Here is a 27,185-nt window from a genome sequence, read left to right as displayed (position 1 = left end):
GACTAACTTAAATGTGGATAGGAACAAATCGAAAGATCTATTAGACTTTGCTCTGCGAGACAGTTCTAAAGATATACATGCCCGAATCATATTGAACTGACTAAAATATCATCATGTATATATATATATATATATATATATATATATATATATATATATATATATATATATATATATATATATATATATATATATATATATATATAACCAAAATGGATTTGAAAGAAAGCGAGTCTTCTCTTCCGAAGTAAAGATTGAAAAAGGTGTGTTGACTGAACCCTTTTAAGTTACTTATACATATTTAAACAAGGTTAAAAGTAAATTTTGTAGTCCAGCGTTGGAAAAATTTAAAATCGAGAAATGATATCAAGAAAGAAAAAGAAAAAGAAAAAGAGCTTGTGTCCTAACAACATCTGAAACGGTTAAATTAACGTCCAAACGATACGTTACAGGCATCCGCTTGGTTATCCGTGCCAACGCCACAGTCACAGGACCCACTTCACATCCGCCGTTGCTTCCTCGAAGCTGACGCCGGAGCCTTGGAAGGCGCTGCAATCTCTGCCTCCTCCCTCGCCCTCTTTGGTGGCCTCCCCACGCCCCGCTTCGCCGAGCCACCGCTCGTCTCGGCCACCTTCTTCCCCGAACCACCGCTGCCACCTCCTCCAGTACTCGCCTGACGGGAGCCCTGCTCCTTTCGAGCGCCACCTTTTGCCTCTTTCTTCTGCTCCGTACCTCTTCCGCTTCCGCCGCCGCCGCTGACTCCTCCCGACGATCTCTTCGGCATTTCCTCGACCGCTCCTTTTGGATTCCGCTTCATACGTTTCAAGAAGCCCGTGGAGCCTTGCTTTTTCGCTGTAGAAGCTGCACAAGTGGCAGCACCACCGCCCGTGTTCTTGTCTGGCTTCGCCGCCTCCCCGACGGCCGCCACATTCTCCACCGGTTTGGACTTGAGGCACGGAGAGGGAGCAACGTTGGACCTTTTCGCTGCCGGGCTTCCTTCCCCGTTACCGCCCCGGACCTTGCTGGTCCGCCAGCCTCTGGTTCTCCCAGAACGAACGGACCTTTCCTTGGTAGTCTTCTTCGGGAGGCTCTTCTCCTCGTTGTCCGACTCAATTCTCGCAGGATCAGATTTCTCTTCCTTCTCCACTGCCGCCACAGCTGGCTTGTTCGACGTGGAGCTGCGCTTGCGGCAGGCAATTAGCAGCGGCGAGGAGTTCGGTTTGTCAACTAGGCCACTGGAGAGGTCCGGTTCGGTCTCGGATTTCGAGGCGGTTGGTTTGGGCTCAGGAGGGGGAGGGGGAGGCTGCGGCGTGGGTTCCGTCGGCGTCAGAACAGTGGTAGCCATTTCCTTGTTCACGAGCCGTCGAAGATGAACGGCGGCGGCGAACTCGGGGGAGTCTTTGGGGTAGAAGACGGTGGTGTTACCGCAGAGCAACAGCAGATCCCGGAAGAACTCCGAAGTCGCGTAAGAGCGCCCGGGCTCTACAGGGTCCAGCTTGGCTCGCACCATCTCCAGGTCCACGTGTTGCCGTACGATGCTTCGGTATCTCACGCTTTCCTACGCATAGAAACAACTGGTCAGACAAAAAAGAGTAAATAATTCTTTTAAAAAAGCCGAGTTACTTTATATGGTCTAAGACCCCAATGAAGAATACTAACGTTAATAATTGCTTATCTAGAAGACAATCTTGAAACGACAGACTTGACGTGGAAGTTACAACTGACAGGTCATTTGCTACGTCCAACGTGCGACGTCGACAAATAAATAAAGTTATCTACCCAATCTGTAATCTGGTAAGCAACACAATTATAACCAAAGTTCAAACAGCTCAAAGTAAAATTAACAGAAAATTAGCTAATATAGAAGTTGCTATTCTTCAGACTGTCAACTAAATATCGAAGTGAAAAGTCTCGAATTAATAGTCACATAGTTTATTAATTTATCGATTTCGGGGTGTCCGGAAAGAACTATTAATTGTATATTTTTAACTATATATATTAATTGTCACTTTATATTACTTTTTATATCTCGTGCAGCCGTTTCCGAGAAACGAATAAACTGCGTGTCTTTATCACCACAAGATGACAAGACTGTTTCGCAGGGAAAACGATGAAGGCTCGTCGGGGGCTTGCCACCGTTGGATCTACGACTCACGGATACAATTACTCTTGCCTTTTCGGGTTCACTTTTGCACTCCATTCCGTCGATCCGACGGTGGAGAGGCGAACTTATACACGTTTTCCAACGAGTCGAGCATATCACATCCAACGGTCAAAAAAGCCCCACCGTAGCCACGCACGAGTTTCTACGAGACCTATCATTTTGGTTCCGAGCACAAGTCGATCAGAATTTTAAGGATGATGTCGATGAGATACATGAAAATAACGCGAGATATGCAAATTGGGAAGAATAGGAAACCTGGCTCTCGAGCCGCCGCTCGAAGACGGACCCGTATTTGTGCGACCGGATGATCTCGAGGAGGGAAACCGACGGCTGTGATGCCGCGGCCACCACCCCGCTCATGATCGACGCCTCCTCCGCCTCCGGCTCCTCGACCCCGCCGCCACCGATAATCGCCGTGCCCCGCCGCCGCGAGAGGCTTACCGAGCTCTGCACGTCGCTGCTCTCCTTTTCCCCCTCCTCGTCTTCCTTCGACTCGGCGATCGACTCGCCCATCGCTTGCGTCCGGGCCGCCGGGCTCCCCGTGCTGCTGTCGTACGAACCCTCCGCCGCCTTTTCGTCACCGCCGGTGGATGGCTCGGCCGCGTCGCTACCGGCACCGGCAAACGCTGCCTCTTCCTCAGGCTCCCTGCAGTCCTCGCCGGCTTTCTGCTTCGGGTCGGTGGAGTTGGACTGCTCGCACGAGGGGCCGGAGTCCCCGCCGGAGGAGATCCGGTTTCCGGAGAGGCTCTCCGGCGTGGATCCCGGCGCACCGCCCCCCTTCTTTGCATCCACAACCGGCTTCCCATCGCCGGACTCCGCATCCCGTGCGCTCCGCTCCCGCTCATCTTGTAGCCTTTTCACCTTCAGTTGCAAAGATCTAAAAAATATAATTTAAAAAAAATACTAAATATATTCACGATCCAGCAATCGGGACCGTCTGATCTTTATTCAAGGGCAAAAAAGGAGGTAAAGAAACCTAGCCAAACAAAATACGACGCTTATATAGATATAGATGATATTAACGATTAATTACCCGATCGATAGATCGTAACGTTGGACTTCGCGGCGGAGCTCCGCGACACGGAGCCTCCGGAGCTCCTCGAGCCATGGGACGTCGGCCGGCGGATGGGGATCGTCCTCGCCGCCGTCATCGTCGCCGCTGCCGTTGACGGCGCCGGCGCTGAAGCGGCGCTGGAGGTCGCGGTATCGCTGGCGGCAGCCGTGGGGGGTGATGAGGTGGGAGGCGGGGGTGCGGGACTGGATTTCGATGGCGACGGAGTCCCAGCGCCGGGTGCCATGGCGGTTGACGGCGCAGGCAAGGAGGAGCTCCTCCCACGTCCCCCAGATCTCCCTCTCCTCCAGGTCAGAAGATCTAGCCATACCCCCCTCCTCCTCAACCCCGCTCGCTACGCCGCTGCCATCGCGGTTGCTTAGGGTTTCGCCCTCCGTTTGGTTTTTGGTCCTCCTCCGTTTCGGTGCCTTTTTAATTTCCTTTTTCTTTTTCTTACGCTTTGCCCCCTTTCTTTTGTTTTATTCTTCTCTCATGGGTGAACCGTAATGCGATGGATTGATTCGCAACCCTTTTATAGTGAGTGCTTTGCGAAGTGACAATGCTACCCCGTGACTTTGTCGAACTAGCGCGATCCACGAATTAAAATAGTTTTGTGAGCTCCGATCGTTCGATCCTTGGATTCGTCTTTCTGGCCGTTGATCGTGGATATCTGCTTTTCTCCCATCAGATCACCTGACCTTTGTCGACCATGAAATCTCCGTGCCCACCAATACCCACCCAGCAACAATGACGCGTGTTTTCACCGATATATCTATTGCATACCCAACACGTTCAGGACCCACATGACGTGTCATCCTGTACCCACTAAGAATAATTGGGCCTGGCCGATTACCATCGATGTCGAGCCCGATTGCGGATTAGGAACAAAAAATGTTCTCGCCCGTCTTCCATTAGGGAATACATGCTGAAAATTAAGGAATCGCATATGGTTGTCGGCACATTGTCCAGTGGACGATCTAACCCCGTAGTTGTCGCCAAACCGAAGTACTCTTTTACTTCTCCACCATTCGTACCAACCCCAGCATAAAACAAACGGACTACCATTTAATATAAACGAAAAGTCTTTACGAGAAGATGTCGACACCTCGTTCTTTATTCCCAGTCTCCCGTATTCGTTTCATTTGATGCAATCCTGCCGGGAATCAGACCACACGATCTTACGGTCGACAAACTAAAGACTTACAAGCACGTAACGATGCCGGTATTCAAAGGCATCATCTATTTGGCTCTATGCGATAAATCAACAGGTTTAACTCGGTCAGAAGCCGGGGCCCGTGGTGGAGCCACGACCACCAGCATGGGGGTGGCCGCCGGATGCCACCGGAGCTTGGCCAGCCGGGTGGCCAGCCACACCGCCGCCTGCAGCTCCACCAGCCCTCACATCCTCCCTTTCTGCCGCGTGCCGCTCTTTCGCTGCCTCCTTCTCGGCCTCCGCCTCGTACTTCCTCTCCTCCTTCCGCCGCCCCGCCTCCGCCTTCTCTTCCGGGTCCCTGGCCCTCATCTTCTCCACCTGCGATACGACAGATACAACACCTCAAGTCATTCGTCCATAGCATTCATCGAAATAATATCCACAACCTTTTCCTCGACGGAGGCTTTGGTCTTCTCCATGCCGGCCTTGGTGGAGGCGGTGATGTTCCCCGCCGTCTCTTTTGCAGACTCCACCACTCTCTTCCCGCTTTGCATCCTGCAATAGTGTTCAGCGTGCAATTTGTGCTTGCGACCGAGGGAAATCATGAATCGGCGAAGCTTTATGTAGGCGTGGGGAGGGCGCAGCGCGACGTGATAAGTTTGCCACGCCCACAGAGTGTTAAAGCTTCGGTCGACGCATGGAGGTCTGAGTCCGCTGCACGTGTGTCCGAACTGGCATACGTGGCGCGTGATGCCAGTCTTAGACAGGAGACGCTGCGTGAGGATACTCCTGGTGCGGTGTTTATTAGCTATATCAGATTAGGGCTTCTAAAACGGACTAATTATATTTTTTTATTATTAGTTATTTTTAATATTTTAATCTTTATATTTTTAAAAATTAAGATCTTTATATTTAAAAAAAGAAAATTATTTAATTTTATTTTTTTTTCTCAAATACTGCAAATGCTGTTAAATAAAAAAATACTAAATTAAAATTAAAAAATAATTTTATAATATTATTTTTTTATCAATATTAATTTCACCTTATGTAACTTATGTGGAAGCAATAGTCAAGAAAAATTTATTAAGAAACAAAAAATGTACTCACCCATCTTCCATGAATTTATTAGGGAATACTCGCTACGATGACCACACTATGATGGGATGACTCCTCAGAAGCCTAAACCCTAGTGTTTTGTTACAGATGGAAAGGGGTTGTCGCGACAATGCGAGGATGGGATGGAATCCTCACAACTTGCTCGTCGTGTGATCTTCGAACGTTAAAGTCGATCCCCGATCAGAACCGTAGCTCACGTACATGAAAAGAAATATCACAATATGTGATTTCTTGAGGGAAAAGTCATGAATAAAAAAAATTCTCAATTTCATTAAAATACTAACAAATTCAAGCATCAAATTTGTACATGAATTTATTATCCTACGAACGCTCTACTTCATTAAAATACCAGCAAATTCAAGCATCGAATTTGTACATACATTTATTCATCCTACGAGTAATAACTAGACTTTCGGTTCATTCTCTTCTGATAGTGTAAGAGGCGTCAACAGGAACATCTTGCAGGTATGGTGATGCACGCCGGCTCTCAGTTCGTTCACGAACCTCTTCTCCGGTGTCGCATGCTACAGCAACCAATAATGTACAACCATGTTAACTACAACTGTCAATCGGTGACTGCAATGTGTAGGAGAAGATGACAAAACATTTGGAGTACCTTCCAAAGATCTCTGACTTCCACAACCGTGTTTGGTGGAAGACCAATGTCATCCCATTGGGCTGTGATGGTTCTGAATTCAGGGGAACGGTTCAACAGAACGACTACAGTTCTGTATCCAGAGAGAGGTCCTACCCAAACCTACATCCAAACTTCCATGATCTCAGGACTTGCGTGCTTCATGGGATGGCAGAATATGAGAAAAACTTGCAATGTCAATTACCAACCTCGGAATCTCCATACATTCGCACCTTCTTAGCTTGAACACCGAAAGGATCTGTTCATCAAAAAACAAACCATATGTGAAAGCCATGCTCATGAGAGCCCCATCGAACTCGTCGCATATGCCTACCTTGGTTTATAGCAATCACTTCCTCGTTGCCAAGGATAGCCAAGGTTTCCTTGGTCATGCTCCTTACATCACACCCGATAATAAGAGGAGCCTGCAAAGATGGATTGGATTGGAGTAAAGCTATCTGTAAATAGAATCTTCACCATGCAGAAAGATGATAAGTGAAAGAGAGTTATGCTACCTTGGAAGCGGCCTAGAGGCTGAAGTGCACGATGTACTCATCGTTACTCATACCACCATTTCCAACTTCGAGCATATCTGGATCTATAGACGTAAGCCGACATGTTAGATGTCTTGCACAGAAAATGATGGGATCGGCTAATTATACAATCACTTACCATTCTAGCCGCCGGGCCTTGCATGCTCAGCATAAACTTCATTCTGATCTGCCCTCGAAACCATACTGTAACATAAAAAAACAACACACATTATGCCATGTCACACAGGAACATCAAGAAGAAACGAAAATGAATAACTGTACCTTTCCCATGAATCATTTATGTCGAAAGTTGTTCTCCAGCTATTCCCCAACTTATTAGCCCAAAGAGCCGGATGCATGTCTCCCCTAAATAAAAAAAAACAAGAGCAGAGTCGATCAGCAAAGAAGCAAAGGATTATTTGCTCTTCTATTCTCTAATATTCTTTTCTTTTTTTACCATTCACAAAGAGAGAGGAAAATTGGTCTGCCTGTTCTCATCAGAGCTCGAGTCATCTCAGGATACCTACATCGACAGTTCTTCTTTATTTCAGTAACACATACAAAATCTCACCAAGACGAAAAAAAAAGAAAACCTTACCGCTTCATCGGTTTCAAATTATCATTGTTACAGTTGTCGTACTTGAGGTAATCAATGCCCTGGTACAAGAATAAGAAGAATCGACAAACTAATTAATATCAGAGAAAGCTTCAACAATTCGACCACGCATGCTTACCCATGAAGCAAAAGTTTCAGCATCTTTCTGCTCATGACCAAGCGAACCTGGCATCGTCTGGCTACATGTTCGATGCCTGCAATACCCGACAAGTCTTATTTCAAGAACTCACAGATCGAGACAGTCATGAAGAGATAATCAGAATTCATTGTTTCGCTAGACTTACCCTGCATCCGAGTAAATACCAAGTTTAAGCCCCTTGCCGTGAACATAATCCGCTAGAGCTTTGATTCCTGATGGAAACGTCAACCTTTTTGGCACCATATAACCCTGGAAGCATCCATGAATGACCATAAGAGTTGATGAAACACTAAAACGAATGCCTTTAAGTATTTATGAGCAATGCACTTGATGCATCATTTCATAAACCAATCAATAAAAACCCATTTACAAACCGTTGAATCACGATTATGCTCAGCCCAACAATCATCTGCATGTCCATGCCATAGACAATTCATCAGATTTACTCTATCTAAATCTAACGAAAATGAAATTGTGAGTGAGGCTATGAGAGGCATACCTATGTTGACATATCGATATCCAAGTTTAGCAAGCCCGGTGGACACCAATGCATCCGCTATAACATCGAAACAGAACATCACTAGCATATCATAAACCGATCTACTTATTTTTTGTTAGAAAAAACACATCAATATATTTGTACCTGATTCTCTAATTATAGTCTCGTTGATATCACAATAAAAGTGATTCCAAGTGTTCCAACTGCTCTTAAAGTACATCTTATGATCAGAAAAATTTACATGAATCTATCAAATAAGAAAAAAAAGAAAACATACCCCATGGGAGGAGTCATCCCAAGCCCATTTGCAAGCAAATTCCGACGCTCGACGACCGGTCTTGCTTCGAAGCCAATCAAACATTGGCTACACAGCATCACCACAGCTAACATCACCAAACCAATTTGCTTCTCCATCTTATTCCTCAGTGATACTTCCTCCTGGTACTTTTTAATAGTTAAGTCTTAGAGAGCTTTATAGCCCTCGAAGATGGCCTATTCCGTTAGTATTGATAGAGATTTTCTGTTAGGAAAGATATCGATAAGATTATCACGATCTCATAGATATTTTGAGAATATATTATTATAATTTTAAATTATAAAATATTATCTTGATTATATCAATAATAAAGATTAGATCTCAAAAATATTTCTGAAATTATGAAATAATTTAATAAATATTTTTATAATTATTTTTAAAATAAAATATATAATTATTATATTTTTATAATTTTAAAATTTATAATAATATATTATCATGATTCTATCAATAATAAAGAATATATTTTTTAAATTATGAAATAATATAGATTTCATTGAGATAAGATTATCACGATCTCATATTTTAAGAATATATTATTATAATTTTAAATTACAAAATATTATCTTGATTCTATCAATAATAAAGATTATATCTTAAAATAATTTTTGAAAACATAAAATAATTTAATAAATATTTTTATAATTATTATTTGTACATATAAATTTATAATCATTATCAATAAAAATTTAATGAGTGATAATCATTGGTACTGTTAATTCATAGCGTTTTAGGGTGAGTAGTGTAATTTAAAAAATATATTTTTTATTATTGATAGAATCATGATAATATATTATTATAAATTTTATAATTTAAGATTATGATAATATAATATGAATATAATATTAAGATTATGATTATGATAAATTATATCATGATTTATCACGATCGCTTTAATATATTAATATTATATTATCATAATCTTAAATTATAAAATTTATAACAATATATTATCATGATTCTATCAATAATAAAAAATATATTTTTTAAATTATGAAATAATATAGTTATAATTGAGATAAGATTATCACGATCTCAGAATATATTATTATAATTTAAATTATAAAATATTATTTTGATTATATCAATGATAAAGATTAAATCTCAAAATGATTTCTAAATTATAAAATAATTTAATAAATATTTTTTATAATTATTTTTGAAATAAAATATATAATTATTATATTTTTATAGTTTTTATTTATATATATATATATATATAATTATAATTATTATTAATAAAAATTTAGTGGGTCATATTTATCGATACCGTTAATTTATAACGTCTTAGGGTGAGCTATATCGATACCAAAAATCTCTTTAGAATGAGTTAGTATAATAAAAAATTATGATCATGATCAAAGGATTATAAATCATGATATAATTTATCATAATCTCCTTAATATTTTAATATTATATTATTATAATCTTAAATTATAAAAATTATAATATTATATTATCATAATTTTATCAATAATAAAAATATATTTTTTAAATTATAAAAAATATAAATATCATTGAGATAAGATTACCATGATCTCCATATTTTAAGAATATATTATTATCGTCCTCCTCTACTACACCTTTTTCTCTAATGTAGCATCCGTATAACTTTCTTCTTCGGCATGATTCTATCAGTAATAAAAAATATATATATATTTTTAAATTATAAAATAATATAAATATCATTAAGATAAAATTATCATAATCTTATCGATATTTTGAGAATATATGAAAAAAACTCTCTACTCTATTAAAAAAAATCTTTTATTCTGTTAAAAAAATCTTCCCTTATAAATAAGAAAAAAAATATATTAATATATTTAAATTTTTTTAATAAAATTTCTTCAATAATTTTTTTTAATAATTCTTCTTATCTTCTATTCTTTCTAATAAAATAAATTACTATTTAATATAAACGATGTCTTTACGAGAAGATGTCGACACCTCGTTCTTTTTTCCCAGACTCCCGTGTTGGTTTCATTTGATGCAATCCTGTCGGGAATCAGACCACACAATCTTACGGACGACAAACTATGACTGACAAGCACGTAACGATTCCGGTATACAAAGGCATCATCTATTTGGCTTTATGCGATATATCTACATGTTTAAATCGGTCAGAATACGGGGCCCGTGGTGGAGCCACGACCACCAGCATGGGCGTGGCCGCCGGATGCCACCGGAGTTTGGCCAGCCGGGTAGCCAGCCACAACGCCGCCTGCAGCTCCACCAGCCCTCACATCCTCCCTTTCTGCCGCGTGCCGCTCTTTCGCTGCCTCCTTCTCGGCCTCCGCCACGTACTTCCTCTCCTCCTTCCGCCGCCCCGCCTCCGCCTTCTCTTCCGAGTCCCTGGCCCTCATCTTCTCCACCTGCAAGACGACAGATACAACACCTCAAGTCATTCGTCCATAGCATTCATCGAAATAATATCCACAACCTTTTCCTCGACGGAGGCTTTGGTCTTCTCCATGCCGGCCTTGGTGGAGGCGGTGATGTTCCCCGCCGTGTCTTTAGCAGACTCCACCACTCTCTTCCCGCTTTGCATCCTGCTACAGTGTTCAGCGTGCAACTTGTGCTTGCGACCGACGGACACCATGAAACGGCGAAGCTTTATGTAGGCGTGGGGAGGACGCAGCGCGACGTGATAAGTTTGCCACGTCCACAGCGTGTTGAAGCGGTGCTTATTAGCTATATCAGATTAGGGCTTGTAAAACGGACTAATTATATATTATTTTTATTATTAATTATCTTTAATATTTTAATCTTTCTATTTTAAAAAATCAAGTCCTTTATACTTAAAAAATAAAATATTTTTTTTTCTCACACCAACAACTCCTCTAATATAAACACTACAAGTGCTGTCAAATAAAAAAAATACTAAAATAAAATTAAAAAAACAATTTTAAAATATTATTTTTATTGATATTAATTTCTGGAAGCCATAGTCAAGAAACCAACTTCAATAGTCGAAAAATTAATAATCTACAAGAACGGATGAAGAGGAAGAGATAGGATCACTAAAAAGATCTCCTTTCCATCTACTGTTTCACTTTCCAATAATTGAGTAACACTATTTTATTTATATTTTCTAATAAGACTTTTTCTTTTATTTTTTTTAAATAATAAAAATAATATTATAAAATTATCTTTTAAATCCTGTTTTAATATCATTTTGAGTATGTGATAACACGGAAGGCAGTATAATCCGTATTAACGCAATATCACAAGCACATTGCGGGCAAGAATGGAAGGAAGGAATATATGCGAGCACATGGTGTCGATGAAAACAAGCAATCCGACGATAACAAGACCAGCAAGTCTTTAGGTGAACGGAGCGAAGTACGGAGGTTGGGTTGAGACCTCTCAGCCAACACGAGTCACGGGCAAGGATCTAATTGGAGGGGGAGCTCCGCCGTCCTGCTGCTCCTCGTTTAGGGCTTTGTTCCTGCCACGAGTATCGCCCTTCTCATCCCCCCGGAAGTCGTCGTCGTCGTCGTCATCAGGGTCGTGGGCGGGGTCTGTGCGGGAGATGGCGCCACGGAGGCGGTCGAGGAGGGGCTTGAAGGCGGTTTCCACCGCAAGCCACGCCAGCGCCAGGCCTCCTGACACCAACAGAGCCCTCTTTAGCGCGCTCCCGTCTCCTCCTCCGGCGCCTCGCCGTGCCATCGCTCGATCCTCTCTTCTGTATGATGAAATGTGCAGCAGAAAGACAGGGTAAGAGTTTGACGCTTTGGTGAAAGGTTATGTTGCGATGGTCTCAACTAATGGCCTTCCGATTACAGCTACTGGGCCAAATATACTACCACAGACGTTTATATGGGCTGTACTAACTCCATGTCATATCTGCTGCCAAGTGTATCAGTCTTTTAGGGGTACAAATTTATCGCATGAACTCGATGCTTATTTTAAGTGTCCGATTTATCAATTTATCAAATTTAAAAATTATTAATAATATTATAAATTTTTGATCTTTTATAAATTGATTTAATATATCACCAATCAACATTTTAAGTTTACATAATTAATTATCATGTGACAAAATCTTTGACTTGTTACTTTAGATCAGGAATTCAAAGTCAGACGCCATCTTTCTTAGCTGGCAAAAACTTTTAACCTTCGAGGTTTTAGATCCAACTTTCATTTTCATCGCCTTATCCACTCCACAAATAAAAAAATAATAATAATAAAGAAACTAGTTTTTCTTGTAGTTTACTGCTGATCATGATATCGCTATCCTAGCCATTCATTCTAGCAGTAGGTAAGATCCTTCGCATCAGATAATATCAATTATCCTTAAAAAAATATTAACTTAACAATTCTAGCAAAATTGACTAACCAGTTAATCACTCTATTTTGTTTTCCTGCAATCATCATAGCTTTTAACATAAAAAAACTTGGATATTAACACCTCTCATGCAGATTGGGTAACCCATCTTCATTTATTTTGCATCATGTACAGCACATGATAGAATATGAATCCAAGTCTGCTTCTCTCATCCCAACCATGTACAATTAGCATTTTAGCAGCTTAGAGAACTGATGAATTGATTGAAAAGTTGGTTTATGTAAGAAGAACATCCTGCTGACACCCAAACTAAACTGATACAAGTAAACAATAGTTAGCTAGGAAGAGCATGATTAATAGGTATATTATCCATTTAGGATAATATACCTCCTGATTGGTTGACCAGCTCATCGTCGACCGTGGAATACGCTTAAGTTATTCTAAGAATACATGCAAACTAAATACGATAAGCAACAAACTCCTAGTCATCAATCAACTTTCTTAATTCCAAAATGGTTGATGCACAGATCCAGACAACACAGGTACTCTAAAAGTAAACAATTTATTGACAGTGAAAGAACGAATTAGTTACTTGAGTTCTCCAAAAAATAAATCTGTCACTACAATCTAAAGACAGATAACTACAACAAATATGTAAAGAATTAAATTGTTGAGTGCTTTTTCTTTTCTATTTGCAGCAAGTAATAAGCACACCTCTTACAAATTCAAAGAAGAAATACAAGTAAAACAACGGACCTAGATAGGAAAAAACTGTTTGCAAGTGTGCATCAAGATCACGCATCCACATCAGGAAAGATGATCCCCTGCAAATTAATTGCATGTGGAATTTGGATACTGGAATGAAAGCTGAGATGACCGACAACAAAACATTAATGATCAAAGATTCATCATGTTACCTGAAATCAATAATTAGTTTACATAGCTGAAGCCGTCATGCTTCCTTTTGTTAGGTCTACAGAAAAAGCAATACTGAACCCAACATGGCTTGGACTTTTCAGGTTGCACCTTAACATCCTTTTTAGTGACATATTCAGCCACGTACTGCACAACAGCCTTCAGAAATATGAAAATAAATTATTAGATCATCCTCCAACGTAAAATGAAAAGTGTGAATGCAATCAAAATTATGCAGAAAATATTTACTTGTGCACCCATCTCAGCTATATGCCTAGGTGGAACCTCCAAGGGGTTCTCTTCTGCATGAAGCACACGAAGCTGTGACAACATCCCAAAAGAATCAGGAAGAACTCTAATCTGGTTGTTGCTGATATCTAGCTCCTCAAGCAACTCAAGATTGCCAATGGAACGTGGAAGAGATTGTAAATCGGCAAAGTTATTCCCTACGTTTAGCTTGATAAGTGTAGTTGCAAGGCATAAGCTCTCAGGAATTGATTCAAGCTCATTAAAGCTAACATCAAGCTCCTTCAACTTTGATAATGATGCCATTGTTGTTGGAAGTCCTTTGATATTATTGTAGCGAACAGAGAGAATCTCCAAAGATTCTAACCTCCCAACAGCTTCTGGAAGGCCCTTCAGACGATTATAATCTAACCGAAGCTCAACAAGAGCGACACAATGCCCAATAGTGTGTGGGAGCTCCTCAATGTCATTTGTTTCTGCATTTAATTTCTTCAACCGTATAAGATTCCCAATTGCGTCTGGCAGTGAGGAAAGCTGGTTTGAGCTCAAGTCAAGTTCCTCAAGATGCACTAATTTACCAAATATAGATGGCAACGATGTTAAATTATTCCCTCTCAGATCTAGAAACAGCAGGCTACAAAGATCCCCAATAGAATCAGGAACTTGAGAAATTCTATTCGAGTGGAGGTCCAATCTTGTTAAAGAAAAAAGAGAGCCGATCGTGGCAGGCAAGGCTACAATTCGATTTTCTGAAAGGTCAAGAGTAACCAGGCCAGAGAGCTTCCCAATCGAATCAGGTAACCAATCTATTTGATCTATCAGCTTATTCTGAAGATTGAGTTCACGAGTGCCTTTCTTTGCAGAGACTTCAATCAAGCTAGCTAGTTTAATAAGGCTCAGCTTCCCACCTTCTTCTCCTGCACGATACATCAAGAATAAGCAAACACAGATAACCATATATATTTCAAGAGCTTCCATAACGATGTACATGCCTACTGCTGACATTCCAATCCTAAGCTTCTGTTAGAACTGACTCAATGAACTTTCCTACAGTCATGTTTCTCTCTTCTAAACAGTAGATATCTGTATAATACTCTGAGCACCATTGCATATATAAAACCTAAATCAATGCTTCATTGGTCCAAAATTTTTTGTAAAGAAAATTATCAAGCATTTCAAATATTGCACAAATTCTAGCAGGAGCAGAAGAATACACAAACTATAATCACTTATCACAGGTAACTTGTTGCCTAATTAAACTATAATCACTTACCAGAAATAACTTCTTTCCTAGTTGTCTGGTTTGGGATCATTCCTCCGGACAGGTGGGACTTAGTACCAATCCCATCTATATGGGACTTTGGTATTTTCAGGAAACTGTCATCTCTTGTAACACGATCACTGCTCCTTCCAGCCTCTTTCTCTGAATAGAAGACAGATGTGGGGCTACTTGAATAACCAGTAGGAGTCTTGAGATTGGCCGTGCTAACCTTCTCAGAGTTCATAGGGATTGATGGAGCCAATCCACTTGAGCTTGAAGGAAGACAGCTGGATGCTCTCTGGATCAATTTATCAAACAAGATATGGACGTTTTCCAGATCAAGCAACTTAAGAGCTTCCCGCTTCTGTTCTTTGCTCTGATGGCACACTACATTCTTCTGCATCTCTTGCAGCACAAAGAAGAGCTCTTCGGGGACCTCGAATCCCTTATTCTGATTCTGGATGGCATCGATGCGGGTTTGCTCTTCCTTGTCCACGTTGCGAACTAACGCCATCGCAGCCTCAACCTCATCTATTCCTGGTCGTGGCGGCAGAGATCGATGAAGCCTCATGATCTCTTCGACAACACTGTCGACGGAATGTAAAGAAGAAGCCATTTCTTGCAACAAATTCAGACACGCAGATCAGGAGGAACTGTTTGCGGAGCTTCGACGAGAGAAAAAGATATCACCTCACGAGCTCCTTTGCTTTTCCAGAACAAGTTTTGGGTAACAAGCAAGAAAAAGGAGACCACCTAAATCATCTTCCCCACACAAATTCAACAAAGATCTGAACTCTGGCGCAGCACTACCCGAAAGGCGCCGCTTTGAGCACAATGGCGATGAGCAAATCCAGAAAATTCTCCAACCACGAGAAGAATCACGCGTAGGAAATCTCGAAAGACGGCCTCAAAAAACCCATCCTTCTCCACAAACCAAGAAGAAAAGCCCAATCTTTTACATCAATTCCCTAGAGTCTCACCCAATTCTAACGGGATCTCACCAACACAAGCTCTAATTGAGAAGAGAGAAACAGATGAACCACCAACGAAGAAGCAAGAGAGATAGAGAGAGCAGGGCTTCTATCTCATGGATCCCTGAGGAAGACAGCGAGGCAACAGTGATGAGGAAACGGAACGCCCGGAAGGACGATAAAGTAGCGATCTTTATTACAAATCGCGTACATTTCTCCCTCCGTCCCTCTCTTCTCTCTCTCTCTCTCTCTCTCTCTCTTCTCGATTTCGCTTCACAACAGCGCACTGCTCTACCATTAAAAAAATAGAGAAACCAGTGTAAATAAATCAGAAATATATAAAAATAGGACCTGGAAAAGGAGCTCAATAAATAAGCCACTGCACCTCTCTGTGTCCCTCAAAATCCAGCTGTATCTGCTCTCAGCTATTAGGAAATTGTCCTGTAATAATAAATGTAAGCTGGAATTATGGGCTACTGTTAGTTTGATCCTAAGAGAGAGAGAGAGAGAGAGAGAAGAAGAGCTACTCAAGAAGGCCACTTTGTCTTAATACAAAACAAATGTAAGCTGGATTTATGGGTTTCTGCTGATCTGATACTATAAAAACAGAGAGCGAAGGAGAACATGGGACGGGAAGGCAAGCAGTGGGCGATGGTCCTACCGGCGCCGGCGTAATGGATCCACCAACACGTCCTTGTGGCTCTCGTGGCCCATCATTTATTATATGCTTCTTTTGATCTTATCTCCATTTCCGAGACCTACGGCTCATTTGCAGGTAAATCCACTTTGGGTTGCCTTGTTGAGCACTGCTCTCACTTCATCATCACAAACTTACCATGAGAACTGGACTCGAGATCTATTAGTTTATTAATGATGCATACACTTACTGCATTCTGGTCGCATGAACTGGTGAGTATGGCTTCTTCCCCAACGGATTGATTACTAATCTTCCTTTTAACTTGATATGAACTGAGCCTCATTCATTGAGCTTTTGACGTGCTACAACATTGCTTCTTATTCACAACAACATGCATACTCTCCGGGTTTTGAGCTCAGTACGATGAAACAAATCTCATATTTCTCGAGAAGTTTACTCAAGAACAGAATTCTTACAACTCGGAAACATACACAGGAATGTGATGTGAATAGGGAGATGCAGTCGAATATATATATATATATATATATAGGGTTGCTGGAGCAGCCGAATGCCCTTCCCTCCTTAGATGATGCGCCATGGGAGAAGGTTGATTGGTCAGCAGATCAACTGTACCGAGCAGTCGTACCGGTGGTGAAGCATAGTGCTTCGGAGCAAATCTGGGATCGAGTGTTCCTTCTCTCCGTCTCTGCCTTAGCAAAACTAGCACAGTATAAAGTTTTAGCATCGAGCAAGTATACCGAGATGGCTTCGTTCTCGAGAGCAAATTTGTCGAGGATGAACAACTGGCACAGAAGTACTACTTACTCATCACAACCACATATTTTACATGATTCAGTTCTTATTCTCAGCATCAATCATCAATGCAATGATTTGATCAAACAGGATGTATGGATTTTGAATTAAATATATTTTCTCAAGTTGATTCAACAGCTTGTGGGACCAACCAGACAATCATTTTTTATTTATTTATTTTTCTCTTCATGTAAGAAAGATATATTAATAAGGCTATAAGAAAGAAAACCATTCAGACAAATAAAACAAGTAAGAAAATAAGAAGATATAAAAATCATAAACCACATGGCAACACATTTATGTGAAAAACCACAGGCAAGACTCCATAAACTGATCACAATCAATGAAAAATAATCAATAAGATGAGTTTACTAAGGAGAAAATTCAGATGTCAGAAAACTAAGCAGGAGGGGGGAAGTCTAATCTACATAAAAAAAAAAAATCATGAAAATCAAATTTGAATGGACCATCCAATCATCCTCAGATTTTTTTTCTGCTCTGATGGCATCCTTTATTTTCTTCCTTGGCTTTCTTCAACATGTCAGTATTAGGATTTCATCTGTAACACCACTAGTCAGTTCTACCCAACAAGTAGTGTGGACTAGCAATAGTTTATTAGAAATTGATGATAACCCAAATATTCTATTCTGTAGACTTTGTTTTGCTTAGTAACCATAATTACTTGAGTATTAAGTGTTTTTCTTATAAAATCCAATGTATTGTTTCCACATAACCATTCAAATTGAAATTATATCCTCTTTTTTTTCACCACACTCATCTTTTTGATATGGTCAAATTTCCTTGCTCATAGTACCATTCCACTCCTTTTTTATCCTGGAAATGAATGATAAGTTTGTGAGTTTTGACAAAGTGGATGTGAGAAGCACCTCCCAATGCAAGCTGGGCAACATGGCTCATGGCTTTATTCAGCAAGTTGAGGGACAATGGCCCCCACTCCTTGAAGCTCATATACTACACAATTCCATCTTTCTATATCTTACAATTTCTTACTTTCTCACAGATGCCCCCATCTCCCACAACATCTTTTTCCATGGCACCAGTTTCCCCCTGATGGAGAATCCCACCACTCACCTCAATGAGATAGATAGTTCTTTAAGTAAATAGTCATGATTGATTTACAAGAGAGAAAGAAATTGAAAGCAATTCCTTATTACTTAGTATGTTAATCTGAAAATTAATTTAATTTATAAATATAATATATAAAATTTATCGTATATAAAATTTATCGATGATAAATATATAAATTTTAATTTATAAATCTGAAAATTAATATCAAATTTATCGTTTGTAATTTGATTGTGTCCATCAAGTTGTATTAAAATGTAAAATTTTAATAAAAAAAATTTATTCTTAGAAGTTTGAATACATTCAAAGTTTTATGATATCTATGTATCGATATCACTTTTATTCTTATATCGAGTGTCGAAATATTGACATATATCGAGTTCTAAAAAATAAAAAAATATATTTTTAGTTTATGTTGATTCGAATATGTATAATGCTGGGCAGTATTATAAACATCAGAAAAGAAAACTATTTTACCGCAATGAAATTTGGTAATGCTCCATTAACTTTGACGAATCTAAGAAACCAACACACACATCCAAATGACGTTCATCAATCTCTCGTTGCATGTAACCTTAAAAAGACATTCGGTGATGTTTTCTGCCACAGCGATGATGTCTCCAAATGCCTGCATAGAGTCATCCTCCTGCCCCATCGCAAGCAATCTCCAGACAAAGGAATACCAAACTTGCATCATGGTCTAATTCTCGACAAGATCTCTCTCTCTCTCTCTCTCTCTCTCTCTCTCGCTCTCTCTTCTTTTTCTTTAGCCACTCTCCCTTTCTCTTTCCCTTTCTTTTTTAGTATCCTTGCCTGCAATCTCCAGACATTCTTAACTGTGTTGTTGTCTGTCCTCTCCCTTCTCATACATCCCATAAAAGCCAGCTTGGACTCGTCAATGGCCACCGCCACCACCACCACCACCACCCTCATCATCATCACCCATTGCTCGCAGCTCCTCTCTCTTTTCCTCAGGGCAAGCCTAGATTCTTGAGCTCCCCGCAACCCCATCCACCTCGGTCCACTCGCTGCCTTGTTTCTAGCTACCACGCTTTCCTTTACAAAAGCAGCCAAAGGAAGAATATTATTCCTTAATTGAACTCTCGGAATCACTTCAGCCCCCTTTGGCATCTTTTGCTGCCTTCACTATATAACCCACCCGGCATTCTCCTTCCAGACTTATCGATTCCCTCTGCTTTCATGTGCCTGCTTCCTTCTCCCACACTCTCCCAGAATCACAGTGCAACCCTGGAGTCTTCTTCTTCTTCATGGAGGTAATAATCTAGCTACCATTTCGTTTCTCTGCATTACAGCAATATGAACCATGCAAATGGCTTCTCGAGTTCGATGAGAACAAGCTCATGCTAGTATCACTTTTGGTGCCACAGACTATTGAGCTGAAGGTGGACATGGTGGCATTGCATGAGAAGAGATTGAGGAAATGCCTATCCAAAGTCAAAGGTGTGATCCAAAACTCTGCAATGTTCACCCGGTGGTAGTAATACATCGTGACGGTCTCTGTGCTCATTGTTAATGTTTGGCAGGGATAGAGAGGGTTGAGGTGGAGGCCAGCATCGAGAAGGTGGTGATCACCGGGTATGCAAACAGGAATAAGGTCGTGAAGGCCCTCAGGAGAGTGGGGCTGCGAGCGGAGTTCTGGTCTGCGCATAATGAGATACTCAGCACCTATGCCACTGGAAGCGTCATGTTCAACACCTACAGTTTCTTTTAGGGAGCCGCAATGCATACACATCCTAACAACACTATCATATCTTTGTTCATTTGTTTCTTCTGCCTTTTCCTTTGTTTGAGAGGGGACCGGTGGCCATGTTTCACTGCCACAAGCTCTGAGAAGAGTTATCTGTGTTCATCCTAATAACCCCCCTGTGTTTTCTGTAACTAAGAGGTGGTAAACCAGATGGTTGAATTCAGTAGGGATCTCTGCTCACGGAATGATCACAGGATGAGAAGGGTATAGCCATAGATGATGTGTGGTGAGGTTTTGCATGCACACGCAAGGTTTTCTAGGTTACAGAAGTCGTCTTCTTCGAGAAACAATAGGCTGCACACCCAACGTTTTATGTCAATGAGCTGGTGGTTTAGTGCACAAGGAAGACGAACCTGCATAAAGGTGTTAATGGCGACATTAAATGTTAAACTGGAGTGCTACATCAAGGTTCAATTCAAACATAATTCAAATATTAAACTTATAGTTCTAATTTGATCCAAAACAGTAACTGAATAAGTGATTCAACATATTTAGGTTCAAATTAATAGTAATAGACCCATCTAGACCTTATAAACTCATATCTGATGCGGAGTAAACTGAAGTATTATAGCAACTCAAAGCAATAGGATGGATACCATTGGCTGAAAAACTGAAATATTGCCGATCCTAGACTCGATCCATTCACCTTTCGATTTTATGTAATCATAATCTCCACATATAAATCATGAACACGCTAATAAGTGTTGAAGGTTCAAAAAATGTCGACACATGCAAGTCCACAAAGAGTACTCAGATACATGATAATCTTGTTTCAGCAAAGAACCTTCAGCATATGATCAACCAGATTTGGTGCAAAGGACCAGAAACATGTTTTCCCAGCAATTTGTTTGCGTAGGTTCGTCAGTACATAGAAAGGGACAAATTCCAGAGTAGTTTGGAAGAACAGACTGCTAAAAATGTGGCTGGGAAGTTGATATGTATGTTCTCACTGAACAGCACAAATGGAAAAGATGAGAGAATTTTTAAGAGGATCAAGGCAGGCACGGGTTTGTTTAAAGAGTCAGGATGGTTCAAACAATGCCGTCGACATAACATAGCTGCCATAGAAAATCTAGATCTGAAGGGCAGTCGCAATAGAGCCAGCAAGACTGAGCACCTCAAATGGAGCCTTGTTAGCTATGGCCTTCACCGTAAGTGGGCATGAGTCGGTTATCCAAAAGTATGCAAATTGATGATCTGAACCCTCTAAGGAACACAGAACATTATTAGAACATGAAAATGCCATTGAAGAACTTGCCCAATATCTAAAATGAGTTTGTACCAGCATTTTTGTGTAGAAATCGCTCCCATGATCTCTTGGGGAACACACCATGGGTGACATAAGCACTTACTTTTCCAGCACCATGAGCAGCTAAAACTTTCTGCAAATCAAAAGCAAATGGAACTATTGTGTCGTGTGACCAAGTCTTATGGAGACTGCCAGCAATATTTGACAGTAAAAAAGCTCAACGATTGGTGATTCAGATGTAAGCTAAATCAACATTTACCTAAAAAATAGCATGTATGTATTTGATCCTTTGTAAACCAAGAAGCATGAAACAACAGGAACATGATTGTGCTTAGGCTGGTGGCTTAAAATATTTCTGATGTTGATCTTCATAGGTACTATAACATAACGAGAATCTTTGAAAGAGTACTAAGGAACCAATAAAATGTGTTTTAATAGATTTCCTGATGCTCACCATTCTCTTTATCTGAACATTCTTTAACAGAAATGCATTAAAATGCAAATATAGTACATAGAAAATTAGTTCAGCTCATTCTTATGTTGAATGTGTATAGATCAGATATTCCTTTATATCGTAAATGACCACGTATGGTTTTTAAATTTACAAAATAAAAGTTTTCATTGTCTACAACAGTAAGAATATGTACATGAATTATCCTGACAATACAAATATTTACAGGAGGGTTTTCATTGTCTGGTGCCCTTTGATCCTCTCATCATAAGGACCTTCTGGTTAGAGAATTTTGCCTACTAGGAACATCAAATTAGTCTCAAATTACTTCGGGTGTTCTAGCTGCTATACACACCAAGACCTTTTTGTCGGAGTATATCACTTTTAAATTGACTAGCATTTCTCAGATATAGCAAAGCAGATAATAGAAGGATAATTAAGAATGTAATTAGAAGCATGTTAATTATCACTACATTATAGATTGGAACCAAAAGTACCAACTACATAACTCAGTACAACTGGTAGATTGAACAGTGCAAGATGCATATGAATTGAAGAGAGAAGAGGTAATCTACGCAGAAATTTTAGACCACCACTATCATAGATGAACTTATTCAGTATACTTCCTGAGATTAAGAGCTAATAATACAGAAATTCAGGGGTTAAATTTTCTTTTGCTAATAAGGTGCAAGGTTTTCATCAACAGGATGCACGAGCAAGAAGATAGTAGAGTCAAAACTCTACAGAACTTCTGTGACTCGTCTCAATGTGATACCTGACATTCAATAAGAGTGCCACCAGATTGTACCAAATCATCCACGATGACAACATGTCGACCCTCAGGATTCCCTTCCTTAATTCGAACTATTCTCTTGTCACCTTCACGAACCTTTGCACAAACAACCTGTTATTTAATAATTGAACCTTCAGTCAGAAACTCCTTGAGAACTACATTTATTGTATTCACTGTTTGTGACCAGCAATCTAACCATTGGAAAGTGCATCAACAGCTTGTGAAACCGCTTCCATGCCCCATCATCTGGGAAAGCTATAGTTATCTACGTGGGTGACAATCACATGGGTCAGTGGATCGAGTCAAGATACATAACAGCAAAATTGCGATACGATATACTTTTTAGATCTAAAATAACTGTGTGGATAATTAAATGGATACATTATCTGCATCGGGAAGTTCATGAAGACGCTGCAACAATAGTGGAATGCCAGTTTCAAAGCAAGGCAAGACATCATCCCCAAAGTAAAATCTTTCCTGAGAAAATCAATAAGAAGATATGACACATAATGCTTGGACATATGAAACAAGGTTGATATATGAAAAATAGGCATATGAAATCATCTTGAGACTTGAACAATTGTTTAGACAATGGTTCATCTAAGGATCAAACTATATCGATTATCGAGATCAGCATATACAAGAATAATCTGAAGCAAAGAAGTCATCACAAAAAAAAAATTAGGCACTGAATAAATGTGCTTTTAACATATTTTCATATCAGACGAGACCAGTTGTTGATATTTACATGCACTTTCTCAACAATTTTGAGCACAAAACATTGTGTCAAAGCCAAATTCAGAACCAACTTGTTAAAAGCTGGAATTACAGATTTGGTTGTAAAATCAGTAAAAGATACATTTGAAAGTTGTTGATATAACTGAAAGTTGTTGCCAACAAGATTGTGCACATATCCCAACAAGAGAAATTAAGGTCAGGAAAGATATTATTAAAACAATATTACAAAAAACAACTTTATGATGCAAAATATGATTTTTTTTAAAAAAAAACATAAAGCCAAATAAAAAGCACCCATCAATATAGAGCCCATGGAGAGATTATTTCCATAACTCAAGTTCTAGTACCCAGGTTGCAAAGGAGCAACTTCACCACTGTAGTAATGGTTGCCCACAAAAACATGATGTGAAGGTCGAACAAAACAAGAGTGAAAGAATAAAGACTAAGTAGAAAGAAATAAAGCAAGTCTGTTAAAGGACTTGATCGGTGATTTATTCTAAATTTCTAACAACATAAGAAGTATATTTATTGTATGTATAAAGAATATACCCATGCACTTATAGTCCTTAAACATTAAAAAATTGGATCACGAGTGCCACTTGTCACTAAGTTGGCATGAAAGAAAGGGTCTAAAACTCCTCTGTATATCTTTCAATGCTCAGGAATTTGAAACATTACACCATCATTATACCAGGACAAGAAGAAAAACATAATTTTGACTGTAACAGAACATTCAACATTTTAACGTTATGCTTCAAGCTAGTGCAGCCCATTAAGCCTTGATTCTACTTTAACATAAAATAAGAAGATGCTTTCCTCATAGATCAATTGTCAAACATAGGTCAAATATAGTTAAATTATGGACAGGTGACGAGCTAAAAGTTATTGCCCATGAAAAAGCAGTAAGCACCTAATGAAAGAATACATGATGTGCCAATTCACAGGACAAATATTGATGCATGCTATTTATGAAGAAAAGGCTGTTAACAAGATCACAAGTACAGAAAGCTGCTAATTACGATACAGAATATTCAACAAAAAATTAAAACTTGAAAATAATTTCTAGAAACCTGCAATGCATGTATGTCATAGATGACAATACTAGTTGGACCACCCCGAGACTTAGGAATCATTGACAATATCCGTGCCATTGTAAATGCAGTAGCCACATCTCCTTCTTCTTCCATCCGTTCAAAAGAACCAGTTGGGAAGAATGGCAACACCAAGGTGAAAGAAGAAATAAATAGTTTTGGCAAGGCAAAAATTGCAGATATTTGCTCAAAAATGACTCCTGGTGAGCTGAATGAGGCTAGAAAGGCAACATGCTGTCCTCTAATATCATGTGCGTTGTTAATAAAAAGGTTGGGGAATCCATCATCAAAGTTCCTGATAACATAATAGAAAAATGAATCAGTTAAGACATAACATTTCACTTTGGCAAAACAAACTTCTAACAATAATTTATCATGAAGACAAAGGAAACATAACCAACATAGTAGATGAGGAGAGAAATTATTAAAGTTAAAAATAAGACTTTCTCAACTGAAGCTACAGATGAACAACCTATACAAGCTTCCTATGGGATGGATTTGATCGAAACCCCCTTTATACCATAAATACTAGTTCCCAGTGATATGGTCAAATCATTTAAAAGAATCAACTTTGATGAAGCATACATGATAGGTGATCCTGCTTCATCCATCAGAAAGATGGTACTCCTTAAGCACTTAATTCTGATGCTCTTGGAGAAGGTAAAAGACCAATCAGCAACCTCGTTTATTAACTGAGCTAAAAAACAAAGTAACTTCATAATCCTTACCATAATTTGGACCAATTCCATGTGATCTATTTAGTGGATTCTAGAAACATCAATTTTATTAAGGTGCAATCCTCAAGCAAATAATTTATGTTCCAAGTCTTTTGACATTAGTAATTTTCTCACAAAGTGTGGAGGAGAAGACATTTCAATATGGTTACAGGGGTGAACGAAAAGACCTAATAGATTAGCATGTACATGCTTTACTATAATATAATCATGAATTCCTATCTTAAATCTAGTCTGGAATATTTTAGGGTCAAGTTAATCCATTTGCATTTAGAGACGTAATCAAGATACACCACTTTCTAGACAATAATTGATTTGCAAATAGGCAGGCAGTCTGTTCAACAATCGGACTGCTCTTGGAGAAAACTTCCCAAATAAGATCCCCATATTCCACAAATCAACAACGTCAACATTTGTTCAAGAGATAACAACAGAAGGGACGAAACGAAGTACTTTTATGCGGTAGAATGATAAACCACCCACACAGATTCATACATGCTTAACATAAAAAAGTGAAAGGCACAACAGATTAAGTAAAAAAAAACTTACCTTTAACTAAGTCAACCAAACGAGAACTCTACATGTGCCTTAATTTTGACGAGACACTCCAAATACGCAGGAACAGATAAAAATCAAGAGCTTAGGGGAAAACGCATCACTAAGAGAGTTCAGCAAAATGCATCTGGGTACTTAATGTACAGAAGGAAAAAAAAAGCAAAAGATGAAGAACAACAAAATCCTATTTCAGTTAAAAAAATCATGCATCCGCTGTGCACACACAAAATTCAACGCGCAGGACAAGAACGCTAAAGATCAAATCTTTAAGGCAGAAGCCTTAGAACCCATCTCAGTTATCTTATCTACTCGATAACGGCTCCTACACGAAGCTCGCGGAACCACAAAAAGGAACTAAGGAAATCAAACGATGGTCTACCTCCAAGTGATGGTCTGGAGCTGGATCACGTCGGAGTGGTCGGCCACCTTCCTGGCGAGCTCTTCGGACTCAGCGCAGTAGAAGAGGTTTATCTGCTTCTTTGCTCTTTTAGCCATCTCCCAGCACCACCGCTGCCCGCTGCCGCCAAAACCTACTCTCTTCTCGTGCCTCTTTAGGTGGAAATGGGTTGCAACATAAAGAAGAGGCTGAATAAATTCCCCCGCACCACTGCGGATGCCCCAAAGACTGGCAGGTCTTTATTCTGATGACTTTTGTAATCAAAATTACTTTTTTATTTCAATGGTGGCGACTGTTGAAGCATGACATTTGCGACACCCCCCAACGGACGCAAAGCCCTGCTCAGGCGAACCCTACACGGGCGAGTCGTAAGGAGTCTTTCCATTACATTTTGGGCTCTGGGCTCGAGATAACACAGGCCAACAACCACAGCCACCCTTTAGCAGCGGCATCTAATGATGCAAGTTGCAGGATGATACAAAAGAATCGCCTCGGTTCAAGACATAAACCTCGATCAAGATATACATACACAAAAGAATTGATGCTGCAATTGATGGAATATGAGAAGAGCTAATCCCAAAAACCAAAACCTGGTAAGAAATGTCTCAAATCTAGCGCCTAGAGCAAGCAGGTCATTATATCGAATACTTGGTGAGCAGATTCTAGTGTTGACAGCACTATACCGGGCCCGAAAAGGACCGCCGCCATCGCTGGGAGGCACGGCTGGGCTGTTCTCCCGTTACCTTCGCCTCATCAGCGATTACTTTCCGACTGATTCTGATTCAATGGCCACGACAAGTAAACTAGACAGGTCGAGGTGTAGGATACGGTGTGGTCCCGGTCCGCCACAAAGACCGCCATAGAGGCTGCCACGACGGAATTAGTGTCCTCTCTCATTCCGGGGCCCGTGGCATCTACCCAATGGGAAAGCTGATTCCATTGTATGGTGGCTCGGCCAAGACATGTGAACT

General features: G+C 40.0%; 6 protein-coding genes and 1 pseudogene across 11 annotated transcripts; 1 reads left to right on the top strand and 6 right to left on the bottom strand.

Annotated features, from left to right (window-relative positions):
* Positions 1-311: 311 nt before the first annotated feature.
* LOC135585466 (uncharacterized) lies at positions 312-3,712 on the bottom strand. 2 transcript variants are annotated; one of them, XM_065122332.1, is made up of 3 exons: positions 3,198-3,712; positions 2,420-3,041; positions 312-1,558 (listed from the first exon to the last, which is right to left on the bottom strand). In XM_065122332.1, the coding sequence occupies exons 1-3, from the start codon at positions 3,542-3,544 to the stop codon at positions 500-502; spliced, it is 2,028 nt and encodes a 675-aa protein (XP_064978404.1). In that variant the 5' UTR covers positions 3,545-3,712; the 3' UTR covers positions 312-499. The 2 variants fall into 2 exon arrangements, with proteins under 2 accessions (XP_064978404.1, XP_064978405.1); XM_065122333.1 differs by having other exon boundaries at positions 2,420-3,025; positions 3,198-3,414.
* A 548-nt stretch (positions 3,713-4,260) lies between these two features.
* Positions 4,261-4,946, bottom strand: LOC135618446 (11 kDa late embryogenesis abundant protein-like). The gene is made up of 2 exons (XM_065119315.1): positions 4,815-4,946; positions 4,261-4,746 (listed from the first exon to the last, which is right to left on the bottom strand). Exons 1-2 carry the CDS (start codon positions 4,920-4,922, stop codon positions 4,495-4,497), a joined length of 360 nt encoding a protein of 119 aa, XP_064975387.1. The 5' UTR covers positions 4,923-4,946; the 3' UTR covers positions 4,261-4,494.
* A 942-nt stretch (positions 4,947-5,888) lies between these two features.
* Positions 5,889-8,319, bottom strand: LOC103996513 (alpha-galactosidase 1-like; annotated as a pseudogene).
* Positions 8,320-10,285: 1,966 nt separating this feature from the next.
* LOC135618457 (11 kDa late embryogenesis abundant protein-like) lies at positions 10,286-10,888 on the bottom strand. The gene is made up of 2 exons (XM_065119321.1): positions 10,662-10,888; positions 10,286-10,593 (listed from the first exon to the last, which is right to left on the bottom strand). Exons 1-2 carry the CDS (start codon positions 10,818-10,820, stop codon positions 10,342-10,344), a joined length of 411 nt encoding a protein of 136 aa, XP_064975393.1. The 5' UTR covers positions 10,821-10,888; the 3' UTR covers positions 10,286-10,341.
* Positions 10,889-11,469: 581 nt separating this feature from the next.
* On the bottom strand, positions 11,470-16,597 carry LOC135619880 (plant intracellular Ras-group-related LRR protein 4-like). 2 transcript variants are annotated; one of them, XM_065122331.1, is made up of 7 exons: positions 16,288-16,597; positions 15,622-16,188; positions 14,944-15,549; positions 13,674-14,587; positions 13,427-13,583; positions 13,266-13,333; positions 11,470-11,906 (listed from the first exon to the last, which is right to left on the bottom strand). In XM_065122331.1, exons 3-5 carry the CDS (start codon positions 15,545-15,547, stop codon positions 13,440-13,442), a joined length of 1,662 nt encoding a protein of 553 aa, XP_064978403.1. In that variant the 5' UTR covers positions 15,548-15,549; positions 15,622-16,188; positions 16,288-16,597; the 3' UTR covers positions 11,470-11,906; positions 13,266-13,333; positions 13,427-13,439. The 2 variants fall into 2 exon arrangements, with proteins under 2 accessions (XP_064978403.1, XP_064978402.1); XM_065122330.1 differs by having other exon boundaries at positions 14,944-16,188; positions 16,288-16,596.
* Positions 16,598-19,424: 2,827 nt separating this feature from the next.
* Positions 19,425-20,372, top strand: LOC135619879 (heavy metal-associated isoprenylated plant protein 28-like). Its single transcript, XM_065122328.1, has 3 exons — positions 19,425-19,712; positions 19,827-19,899; positions 19,983-20,372. Exons 1-3 carry the CDS (start codon positions 19,707-19,709, stop codon positions 20,168-20,170), a joined length of 267 nt encoding a protein of 88 aa, XP_064978400.1. The 5' UTR covers positions 19,425-19,706; the 3' UTR covers positions 20,171-20,372.
* A 589-nt stretch (positions 20,373-20,961) lies between these two features.
* LOC135619878 (ribose-phosphate pyrophosphokinase 4) lies at positions 20,962-26,973 on the bottom strand. Of its 4 annotated transcripts, none has more exons than XM_065122323.1 (7): positions 26,197-26,973; positions 24,508-24,823; positions 23,081-23,176; positions 22,896-22,964; positions 22,682-22,810; positions 21,489-21,588; positions 20,962-21,412 (listed from the first exon to the last, which is right to left on the bottom strand). In XM_065122323.1, the coding sequence occupies exons 1-7, from the start codon at positions 26,310-26,312 to the stop codon at positions 21,279-21,281; spliced, it is 960 nt and encodes a 319-aa protein (XP_064978395.1). In that variant the 5' UTR covers positions 26,313-26,973; the 3' UTR covers positions 20,962-21,278. The 4 variants fall into 4 exon arrangements, with proteins under 4 accessions (XP_064978395.1, XP_064978396.1, XP_064978398.1 ...); XM_065122324.1 differs by having other exon boundaries at positions 20,962-21,403; positions 26,197-26,553; XM_065122326.1 differs by having other exon boundaries at positions 21,096-21,403; positions 22,715-22,810; positions 26,197-26,461.
* Between the last annotated feature and the right edge of the window lie 212 nt (positions 26,974-27,185).

This window comes from Musa acuminata, chromosome BXJ2-8 (genome assembly GCF_036884655.1).
Source record: "Musa acuminata AAA Group cultivar baxijiao chromosome BXJ2-8, Cavendish_Baxijiao_AAA, whole genome shotgun sequence".
In the NCBI taxonomy this organism is placed as follows: Eukaryota; Viridiplantae; Streptophyta; class Magnoliopsida; order Zingiberales; family Musaceae; genus Musa; species Musa acuminata.
Note: the sequence above shows the minus strand (reverse complement) of the source record. Positions and strands in the feature narration are given on the sequence as shown.

Bases quoted from the DNA above. Each gene is read 5' to 3' on its own strand.
- LOC135585466 (XM_065122332.1), bottom strand. From the start codon at position 3,544: ATGGCTAGATCTTCTGACCTGGAGGAGAGGGAGATCTGGGGGACGTGG. The intron at 3,042-3,197 runs GTAATTAATCGT...TATATTTTTTAG, and splicing joins CGTTACGATCTATCGATCGG to ATCTTTGCAACTGAAGGTGA. The intron at 1,559-2,419 runs GTTTCCTATTCT...TTCTATGCGTAG, and splicing joins AGCGGCGGCTCGAGAGCCAG to GAAAGCGTGAGATACCGAAG.
- LOC135618446 (XM_065119315.1), bottom strand. From the start codon at position 4,922: ATGCAAAGCGGGAAGAGAGTGGTGGAGTCTGCAAAAGAGACGGCGGGG. The intron at 4,747-4,814 runs GTTGTGGATATT...GTCGTATCGCAG, and splicing joins AAGCCTCCGTCGAGGAAAAG to GTGGAGAAGATGAGGGCCAG.
- LOC135618457 (XM_065119321.1), bottom strand. From the start codon at position 10,820: ATGGTGTCCGTCGGTCGCAAGCACAAGTTGCACGCTGAACACTGTAGC. The intron at 10,594-10,661 runs GTTGTGGATATT...GTCGTCTTGCAG, and splicing joins AAGCCTCCGTCGAGGAAAAG to GTGGAGAAGATGAGGGCCAG.
- LOC135619880 (XM_065122331.1), bottom strand. From the start codon at position 15,547: ATGGCTTCTTCTTTACATTCCGTCGACAGTGTTGTCGAAGAGATCATG. The intron at 14,588-14,943 runs GTAAGTGATTAT...TGTATCGTGCAG, and splicing joins TAGGAAAGAAGTTATTTCTG to GAGAAGAAGGTGGGAAGCTG. The intron at 13,584-13,673 runs GTAAATATTTTC...ATATTTCTGAAG, and splicing joins TAGCTGAGATGGGTGCACAA to GCTGTTGTGCAGTACGTGGC.
- LOC135619879 (XM_065122328.1), top strand. The intron at 19,900-19,982 runs GTGTGATCCAAA...AATGTTTGGCAG, and splicing joins ATGCCTATCCAAAGTCAAAG to GGATAGAGAGGGTTGAGGTG.
- LOC135619878 (XM_065122323.1), bottom strand. From the start codon at position 26,312: ATGGCTAAAAGAGCAAAGAAGCAGATAAACCTCTTCTACTGCGCTGAG. The intron at 22,965-23,080 runs GTATCCATTTAA...TCACCCACGTAG, and splicing joins AACTTCCCGATGCAGATAAT to ATAACTATAGCTTTCCCAGA. The intron at 21,589-22,681 runs GTATCACATTGA...TTTGATTTGCAG, and splicing joins GCACTCTTATTGAATGTCAG to AAAGTTTTAGCTGCTCATGG.